This window comes from Tupaia chinensis, unplaced genomic scaffold, assembly GCF_000334495.1.
Source record: "Tupaia chinensis unplaced genomic scaffold, TupChi_1.0 Scaffold000282_1, whole genome shotgun sequence".
Taxonomy (NCBI): Eukaryota; Metazoa; Chordata; class Mammalia; order Scandentia; family Tupaiidae; genus Tupaia; species Tupaia belangeri.
In genome coordinates, this window is record NW_006159765.1 from 342,122 (window position 1) to 352,997 (window position 10,876).

At 36.6% G+C, this 10,876-nt stretch overlaps 1 protein-coding gene across 1 annotated transcript in view; it reads right to left on the reverse strand.

The window, feature by feature from the left end:
• LOC102472107 (40S ribosomal protein S21) overlaps positions 1–7,465 on the reverse strand; it is a 25,818-nt gene extending 18,353 nt beyond the window's left edge. Inside the window, exon 1 of the mRNA XM_006150310.1 lies at positions 7,420–7,465. Within this exon, the coding sequence (XP_006150372.1) occupies positions 7,420–7,465 (46 nt within the window). The remainder of the gene's footprint in view (positions 1–7,419) is intronic.
• Between the last annotated feature and the right edge of the window lie 3,411 nt (positions 7,466–10,876).

A 10,876-nucleotide genomic window follows, 5' to 3' on the forward strand; every position in this document is an offset into this window, starting at 1 on the left:
GGACACGTGGGAGTCCAGCAACATAGCCATTACGCTAACTGCTGGTTCCCTCTTTCTTTCTTTCTTTCTTTCTTTTTTTCTTTTTCTTTTTTTTTGATAATTATTTGCTATAGGGCATGTGCGCTCACCAGAAAGACTGAGAAAGAGATACAGAAAGCTAGAAATCACCCCCCAGGGGGGATGGCCACACTGCAATCTCTTCTCCTCCATTCTCCTCTCAGGATCTTGGGCTTGCATGCACATGCACATTCACCTGGCGTGAATTTAAGCCACCGTGTCCGCGATTCAAACTGCCTTTGACTACATGGGAGTCCAGCAACATAGCCATTATGCCAACTGCTGGTCCCTAGGGATAAAGTTTCTTTTTTGTAATCCTACCATACAGAGAGATAATTGTTATATTGAATATGAAGACTGAAACTGCAAGTTGTGCTGCTACCAGTTAGAGAACGGAGCCAATCCAAGGGCAGCAGAGCAAAGGGATGCAGCCATGAGAAAGATCAGGCACCTGAAGTGGAGGAGTCTGGGAACATGTCCTTCCTATAGAGGACATTGTAGAATTTATCTAATTAATTATCTCAACTGACCTGTATCCAAGGAGGGCATTTCTATGAAATTAGATGCTGCAAACTATGCACAATTTAGTGATGCCTCATTCTCTTAACTCTTTTCCAAACTTTAAAGTATCAGGGAGAGAGAATCTTGTCCAGGAGAGTGTCCTTTTGTAAGAAAGATTAACACAATTTTGTTGTCCACCTTGAATTTCCTTTGAACCTCACCCTCTATTTCTCCTTCATCTGCACTGTATTCTACATTAGGTACTTTTCTAAAACCTAGCAAAACTTTAAAGTTATAAGACCAACCCAGTATTAGAAATAAAATTATTATTTGTGGTTTTTCTCTTAAAGACCTTAGTTCTTCTCAAGATATAATTCGTTCTGTCTACAGCTTCAGCAAAAGGAGGCTGCTGCTTGTACTGCTTTAAAAGTGGTTTTTAGTTCTTCATTGGTTTGATTTTTGCACTGCATGTTTTCCCCAAATTATGTAAAGTTGCTTTTGTATCTATAAAGGCAGCATAACATAAGGGATCTTGAAGTACATTTGCCAGATTTTTTTTTTTTTTGGAGAGGTTTTTGCTATAGGGCGCATGCACTCGCCAGACAGACAGAGAGAGACAGAGAGATAGAAAGTGAGAAATCACTCCCCGGGGGGGATGGTCACGTGGCAATCCCTTCTCCATTCTCCTCTCGAGATCTTGGTCAAGCATGCACACGCGGCCGGCATGAGTTTAAGCCACTGGTTTCGGGACGCGAACCGCGCTCGACTACGTGGGAGTCCAGCGACATAGCCATTACACTAACTGCTGGTTCCCCATTTGCCAGATTTGAATTCTAGAACTACTGTCTGTTCGATGTTCAACCTGGACACATAACCTAACACTCTCTGCTTCTTGGTTTCTTCATCTGTAAGTTCTATAAATTCAGATATAATCACACCTCCGTCATAGGGTTGAATAATAAATTTAGATCATTTCTTGGCTTACAGTGCTGTCTGTGTTGACTATTACTGTTGTATAATACACTACTGTTGTCTTGGTATTTTTTTAGCTCATGATTTAAAAAATGATTTATCTAATCTTATTTATTATTATATTATATGCTATAGGGCACACACACTCACCAGAAAGACAGAGAAAGAGGGAAAGTGAAAAAGCAAGTTGCCAGGTCCTGGATCACATCACAGTTGGCCATCTGGGAGTCCAGAGCTTTAACCACTGGGCCACCTGCAGGCCCCTCAGGTTGTTGTTGTTTTGCTATAGGGCGTGTGCACTCCCTAGAGAGAGACAGAGAAAGTGAGAAATCCCAAGGTGGATGGCCATGGCACAATCCTTTGTCCTCCATTCTCCTTTTGGAGTTTTGTGTGTATCTATATACACACACACATCCAGGGTGTTTTTCAAGCCTCTAGGTCTGGCACTGGAACTGCAAAGTCAGTCATATGGACTCTGGCCACCGCAACCACCACACCACTGGCTGGCCCCATTTCAATCTTTTTAAAAAGAGAACTGGTGTTTTTAATTCGGGACTCATAAAGAAGTATACAGTCTTTTCTGCATACAACATTTAGGTGGTTTTGTTTCTTTCAATTAATGCTATGTTACTAATAAAAATGTATCTTCAGGATTACTGATTTTTAAAAAAATCTTGTCTATTTTTTTATTTTTGTTGTTTTTCATAAATAGTTTAGGGAGTAAGAGAATGATCCAGTGTATGTGTGTTGGGGGAACCTTTATTTATATTTTTGTACAAGTTTTCAGAAAATGTTATGAATCTGCTGTGCTTTCTGAGCTGAATCATGTCTTCACTTACTGATCTTTTTTCTCCTCTTTGATTTCAAGACGAGACCTGACTATTTGTAAAGCCTAATGTGTGGTGAGATGTCTCTGTTTTTTAGTTCTTATTTTTTAAATATCTCTTACCTTGCGTGCCCCACAGCCCCCCACTTCCGCCATTTGCTGCCAAACAGCGTATTTACATGAAATTTCACTGAGCTGATCTGCTGATCTGCTGATCTTCAGTATAAAGGAGGAATAAGGAACACTCCTCTGGTGTCCCTTTCATTTAACCATATATTTTGTTCCAAAAGAGGGAATTCCAGTATTCCCTACTTGAGAAATACTTACGTGTTGAAAGTAGATAATACAGATTTAAATCTACTTATCTAATCATCTCTCTAACCTCTATGTATCTATCCTTCATCTCCCCTTGAATAGGTTAAATATCACTCTATAAGGTAACTAAAATTTGTCAATTATTGTTTAAACTGTGATGGTCTCTTCCTTCTGTTTTTGCTTCCTTCTCTTCCTCCTTTTATTCTTTCCCTCCTTTCTCTCTTTTTCTCTCTCATTTTTTGTTAAGGTATTATGAGATGAACTATGTCCCCTCTAAATATGTTGAAGTTCTAACCCCCAGCACTATAACATGCAACCTCATTTGGGAATAGGTTATTGTTGATGTAATTAGTAAGATGAAGTCATATTGGAGTAGTGTGGACCTCTACATCAATATTACTGGTTTTATTTTATTTTTAATTTCTTTTCTTTTTCATAGAGAGATTTTTGCTATTCGGCACCTGTGTTCACCAGAGAGACAGAGAGATACAGAAAGTGAAAAATCCCACAGGGGGAAGACCATGATACAATCCCCCATCTCCTCCATTCTCCTTTCAGGATTTTGGGCATGCACACACATGTACCTGGCCTGAGTTTTAAGCCTACTAGGTTTGGGAATCAAACTGCACTTGGCCATGTGGGAGTCCAGTGATGTAACCATTATGTTATCTGCTGGTCCCATGTTTTCTTTCATATATAAAATGCCATGTGAAGCCAAAGATATGGGGACAATGCTTTGTGAAAGCCAAGAACTGGAGTGGTGGCATCTATAAATCCCTAAATACCAATTTGTCAGCAAAATAACAGAAGCTAGGAAAAGTAAAGGAAAAATTTCCCTGTAGATTTCATAGGGATTTGCTGACTTGTTCATTTCAAATGTCTCGGCTCCAGAACTGCAAGACAATAAATTTCTGTTGTTTAAACCACCTTGTTTGTGGTACTTTGTTATGACAGCTATAGGAAATTAATACATAATGCCACATATAAAAGGATTTGAAAAAATAGCACATGCATAGAAGCAAAGAGTAGAATGGTGATTGCCAGGGGTTACCCATAGAGGGAAACAGGGAGGTCTTAGTCAAAGGGTACCATGTTTCAGTTATATGAGCTGAGTAAGTCTTAGATACACCACACACCATAGTTCCTATATACATTACTGTATTACATATCGAAAATTTGCTAAAATTTACCATCTTATGTTAAATGTTTTATTATGCAGCAATGCCATCATAATGATAGGGTAAAATGAAGAGGGTAGGAAGTAACTTTTGGAGGTGATAGATATGTTTATGGCACAGATAGTGGAGATAGTTTTGTCAATGGATACTTAATCTCCAAACTAATCAAGTTGCACATATTAAATATGTACAGTCTTTTGTATGTAAAGTCATACTTTCATAAAGTGGTTAGAATCAAAAGAAAGGACATTTTCTCTGTCATTAACAATTGTAGTTCCTTGCATTGTTAAAAATCTGAAGCTGTATTTTTATGATAATATTAATATTTTTAATTTTAGCTAATTAGTGAGACCATTAGAAATAAGTGTACTTATGGGACCAGCAGTTAGCATAATGGCTATGTCACTGAACTCCCATGTAGTCAACCGCAGTTTGAGTCCCAGACCCGGTGGCTTAAAACTCATGCCGTGCACATGTGCATGAGTGCCCAAGATCTTGAGAGAAGAATGGAGGAGAAGGGATTATGGCATGGCCATCCCCCCTGGGGATGATTTCTCACTTTCTATCTCTCTGTGTCTCTCTGTCTCTGTCTGTCTGGTGAGCGTACATGCCCTATAGCAAAAATCTCTTAAAAAAAAAAAGAAAAAGAAAGAAAGAAAGAAAGAAGCCTACTTAAGTAAAGGATCATTATAAACCATTTTCAATATTATGCATCTTTTTATATAACAATTCACAATGATGTTTTTATTCAAATGTTATCTCTGAGAGTCATGCCTTTGAATTCACAACAGGAGGATCAACAGTTAATAATTTAAAGTTTTAATCTAGTTCTCTGAAATATGTGATGCTGTGTAAAGCTAGATCAAATTTTGTAAGACCGTTGGAAATGTCAATATTTTTCACCTTTATTGAAGTTGGAAAAAACATAATTAGCACTTCATGCTTTAAGAACTAAGCTGGGTCCTCAGTTGACATTGTGCCAGGAAATTTATAAACACAGAAACTTTAGAAATTAATTTTCATAAAATCCTAGGCCTGTGTGTAAATGTTGAGCAGGCTGGTGTTAGCATTCATCTTATCAGTGCAGCTGTACAACACACTCCCAATTCAACTCCAAACCCTAACATTCACACTTATTTTTAAAGTTGTTTCAAAAAGGTTTGCAAATTGCATTAAACAGATGTGATGTTAAATCAACTTCTAACAAGTCTAATGTCTTCATATGAACATAACACCTACTGTAATCTTGAAATATAAACTATCTCTTACCAGTGTATAGCCTTGACATGTAATAACTCAACATTATCCATCACTACTTCTGGATTCACACTTGCTTATAGGTAAATTTTCTTTTTTGCTTGTGATTGAAATTATGTAATTTCTTCTCCTTTTGTTTTTTCCTTAAAAGTTTACCCAGACAACAAGGCCCACTATGAGGCAAACATGTCTTAGGCCACTCATAGCCTGTTACAAACCTGTGATCCATCTAGGAAATAATTCATGCCTTTTCAAAAACTCTTGAACCTCCCCAACCTCTTTCAAGGTCCCTCACATCGAAATATTTTTGGAAAATTCATGATGTATATTTTAACAGTCAATGCTAGTTTATTTTTGGAAGTACTAGTCACTTGCATCTATGTTATTGCTATGTCTTTGACAGCTGACAGTTTTAGCTTCATTCAACAAAACTTTAAGCAATTGGGTTGAATTTTGGAGATTTTACAACAAGTTGAAGATGGAAGACCAAACTGCATTTTCACCATATTTTACCGTTTTACTTCTGTACAAGGAAGAACACACGACAGCTTGTGAAAAGTTGTGCAAAGTTTATGGTGACAACGCTGTATAAGAGCATTGGTGACAATGATGGTTCACAAAATTCTGTGCTGGTGATATTGTTCTCAATGATGCTCTTTGCTCAAGGAGACCCACTGAGGTTGATGACGACAAAATAAAGGCATTGAATGAGTCAAATCCACATTATATGACATGAGTGAGTGATTGCAGAAACTTTGAACATCCATCATTCAAGCATTCATAACCACCTGAAGAAACTGGGATACATAAGCAAACTCAATATTTGGGTTTCTCATGAACTCAGAGAAATTCATTTGACAGCACATGTAAATACAGGGACTTACTCATTAAAGGTGAGGAAAATGATCCTTTTTTGAAGCGACTGAAAATGGGTGATGAGAAGTGGATTATTTACAGCAATGTGGTATGTGAACGGTCTTGGTCTGGATGTGATGATTCGTCTCAAACAACATTGAAAGCAGACATTCATCAGAGGAAGGTTATGTTCTCAGTGTGGTGAGATTTTAAAGATGTATTTTTTGAGCTCCTACCAAGGAACCAATCATTGAATTTGAATGTGTACTGTCAGCAATTGGACCGTTTGAATGAATCTATCAGCCAGAAATATAATAAAGAAGTTGTGTTCTATCATGACAATGTGAGACCACATGGAAGTTTGATCTCTCATTGGAAATTACTGGAGTTGACATGGGATGTGTTGCCACACCCACCATACTCACGTGACCATGCACCATTAAACGTCCACTCGTTTCTCTCTCTTCAAAACTCCTTCTGCATATAACATTCAATTCAGATGAGGCTGTGAATCAGCACTTTGTTTAGTTTTTCACCAATAAAGATAGGTCCTTCTATGAATGAGGACTTATGAAGCCACTGAAAGAAGGCAAAAAAGTTACCAAACAAAATAGCCAATATATCAGTCATCTTTGTTTTATATATAAATAAATGACCTTTGGAAAACATAGAAAAAATACATCATGACTTTTCTGAAAATCCTATGTTCTTATTTTGAAAGGTTGACCAAATATAGATCCACTGATCCCCAAAATGGATTATTTTCAGTCTGATCATTTCCAGAATGCCTTTTGATTTTTGTCTGTTAGATGACACACTTACTTGAGAGAGAGAGAGCATTATGGGGCATGGTTATGACACCATCTTTCGTAATTCATTTCTCTATCCCACCAGGATTTGAGACATGTATGCACATGTACATGGCATGTTTTTCAAGCAGAACAACTTTTTTTAAGGTCCTTTGTATCTGTTCTGATACACAATTATTACGTTTTATTGCTCTTACCCACTTATTTAACTCATAGTCATTTATATTTATATATATATATATAGACACCTGGTTTAAGCTTTTTTACTACTTCATTTCATTTATGTTAATATTACACATCAAATAAGTTATTTTTTAATATGAGGAGTAGTCTTCAAAAAATTCATGGAAAATGCATAATATTAAAAACACTCACCGGAATTTCAATTTTTATACCGAAATAAACTCTTGCACTAATTCTATTTTTTTCATAAACTTTTCAAAGTCTTCTTATATTTTTGCATTGATCAAGAAAAAATTACTGAGCTTCTGCTACATGATAGTCTGATCTTTCATTTTCCTTCTTTGATCTCCTTCTTGGAGAAAATTTAATTTCTATATAGTCTCTTTCTTCATCATACCTGTTATTGGCATGACTGAATTCAACTTAATTGTTAAAATCTTCACATTTTATAACTTTCATATTTTACCTTGAAGTTCTTCAATTTCCACGGACAAACCAATGTGAATCCACATATAATGCCCTTCAGTTAGGTAGCATTCAGTAATTCCTCTAAACAGTGTTTTAAATATTTTTTATTTCAACTTCTTTTATACATTCAATCACATTACTTAGCTTGCAAAGTGAATATTCCAACATGTATGCATTTTTTCCCCAGTCCAGTTGAGAATACTATATATGTTATCTTCGACAGATAATCACCCATTTCTTTGTCCTCTAAACAATGAGGACATGACTAAATGGCAACTCTCCAACTAAACAATGAAGCATATGATCATCTGTAGCTCAAGTTTCTAAAAGTTCAAACAAGCTATAGAGTACCTTTTCCATAAACTACCACACTTAAAAGGTTTTATTCTCTGGGTCCAATTTGGCAGTATGAGTTTAGAGCATAGTACAATGACTAGTGTACAATGACTGTAGGGACTGCTTGTTTTATCAGTCATATTTTTAATCAGTCACTTATCATTCAGGTTCTTTTAAATATTGTTCTGTCTTTTAACCTCTCATTGATTGATTGCTCTGTATAATTTTCTTGAGTGACCAGATCCTCTTTCATGATTAGGTTTGTTCTTTCTGAAGACCAAGTGGGAGAATCTGTTCCATGCCTTTCCTAGTTTCCAGAAGCCTCAGGTTTTCCCTGACTTGTAAATAATGCTTTTCCTGACTCTTTACATGGTCTCCCTTTCATTGGTTTGTCACCATGTCTTTATGTTCCTTTTCTTAAAGAAATCCACTCTTTTGAAAAACGCCACTTTGGATTAGGGTTTATCCTAATGGCCTTATTTGAATTTGATTAATTACATAAAGATGTTATGCCCAAATAAGTTCACAGTATGTGGTGTTTGGGGTTAGGATTTGAACAAGTGCTTTGTAGAAACACAATTTAACACATAACAATCCATTTATTTCCAGTCTAGGGTAGTAGTTAGTCTTGTCACCTCAGTTTTTGATGGTTCCAAAAATAATCATTTATTTTCAGTTCATCCAGACTTTTCTTGTACAAATGAAAGCAATGACTTCTAAGCTTTTTACATGTTAGAACATTCCATAGCTCTTCAGTATTTACATTATGGTAATACTCATACCTATTTTAGACAGTGCTCTTGATCTTTTAATTATCTAACTGCTTACTGGCCATCTAAGCCTAATTGGAATATTTCTAAAAAAGAATTAACATATTTCTATAAATAGAAAAATGTCATAGAACAATAATGTGAAAAAGTACGTGACTGGTTTAGGGGCTAATTGACATAATTATTTATGGTCTTCAGGATGCTTAGAAAGGATTGATGAGAGATAAAAGTCATTAATTAAATTTGGACGAGGTCACTATGGTCTAGTGCTGGGCTTAGCAATCTATGACCATAGGGCAAATATGACCTAATGTTTATTTTTGTAAATGAAATTGTACTTTAACGCAGCCACACTCATTCTTTTGTACACCATGACTACATTCATGCTCCAATAGCAGACTTGAGTAGTTACAACATTAAACTGTATGTCTCAGAAAGTCTATGATAGTTACTATCTGGCTGTTCACTGAAACTTTTGCCAATGTTAATACCAACATTAAATTGTTAAAAGTGTTTCTGTGAGTTTTATTCAGTCTTTTTTTTTTTCCCTAAAGAGACATCGTTATTCTTTTTTTTTTTTCTTGGAGATTTTTTTTTGCTATAGGTCACATGTGCTCGCCAGAGAGAGAGAGACAGAGAGACAGAAAGCGAGAAATCACCCGCCCAGGGGGGATGGTTATGCCGCAATCCCTTCTCCTCCATTCTCCTCTCGGGCTCTTGGGCACGCACGCACACGCGCCCGGCGTGAGTTTTAAGCCACCGGGTCCGGGACGCAAATCGCGGTCGACTACGTGGGAGTCCAGCGACATAGCCATTACGCTAACTGCTGGTTCCCTCATTCTTAAAAACAAGTGGAAGAAGACTTACAGAATCATATTTATGTGTTTGATGGGAAATAATGGTCAGCATGAAAAGAAACTCTAAAGTAATGGAAAGAAGTGGAATGAAGATGACAGAAACCACCCAGTTGATTATCGACTTGACTGTCATACAAAGGAGACAGAAAAATAGAGATATTTTTACTTTTAAAAAATCTTTACCAAATAAGATTCACTTTGGCAATGTTTTACATTTTTAAAAAGTTTTATTTATTTTATGAATGATAGTGTATGCATTGTGATAAAGAGAAAAAGAAAAAAAAAACAACCTTTAACAGTCTGGTCTCAACACAGTCTCCTTCCCCCAGTCTTCTAAATCCTTGGACATGCACCTGCATCTGTGTGTTCTCAGGCTGATTAGACTGGGGAGCTGATCAGCTGGTCAGCATGTGGCTTTCAGCCCTGAAGTTCAGCACAGGACTGACTGCACCAATGAAGCTGGGTTATTTTCAGTGTTTTTGTTTTGTTTTTAAGAGGAAAAAAGTTACTGTATGACATAAAGAAAACAAAATGAAAATATGGTTTAAAAATTAAAATATCAGAGGGGGCTTAAAAATTGTTTTGGGTACATAGGTTGGTTTCCTGATTCTTATTTTATTTATTTATTTATTTATTTATTTATTTATTTATTTATTTATTTATTTTGGAGAGTTTTTTTTCTCATTGGGTGCATGCGCTCACCAGAAAGAGAGAGACAGAGAGATAGAAAGTGAGAAATCATCCCCCCAGAGGGGATGGCCATGCCACAATCCCCTCTCCATTCTCCTCTCGGGATCTTGGGCATGCATGCACATGCACCCGGCGTGAGCTCAAGTCACCGGGTCCCGGACTCGAACCTCAGTTGACTACATGGGAGCCCAGCGACATAGCCATTATGCTAACTGCTGATCCCCCAGATTCTTATTTTAAGTATATAAGTAAATAAATATGTATCCCCACTAAAATCAAATATGACCATTTTTGGAAAATGGAAAGTAATGAATGTCATGTTCTGCAGACGGCAAATGACTTCTGATTATCTGATGTCTAATCATAGACAGGAGGGTCATGGAATGATATAGACTTTCCAGGAAAATTGTGAAATTCAAGAATTAGCAGCAATGTCTGAGGCAACCTCCTTCAATTTCCTCAGAGTGCCTGTTGGTCCTACCAAGACCTAACAACAATAGATAGTGCTGGTGCTGCTCTGACTCTACCCTGAGGGTGTATCCTCTTCATTTCTACATAGCAAGAACATTTCTTACACTAGCATACTTTTCATCCAGGCATAGAACATTTACTAGTTTTTATTCTAGCACATCCTCTGAAAAAGATGGCTTCTGTTTCTTAAAAGCAATATTTATTCTTCCCAAATATGTATGTATGTGTATATACATATACACACACACATATATATAATATATATATAAATTATATACTATATATATAAAAAATCCCCCCCCGGAATATCCAAGGAATAGGAAATTGCCTG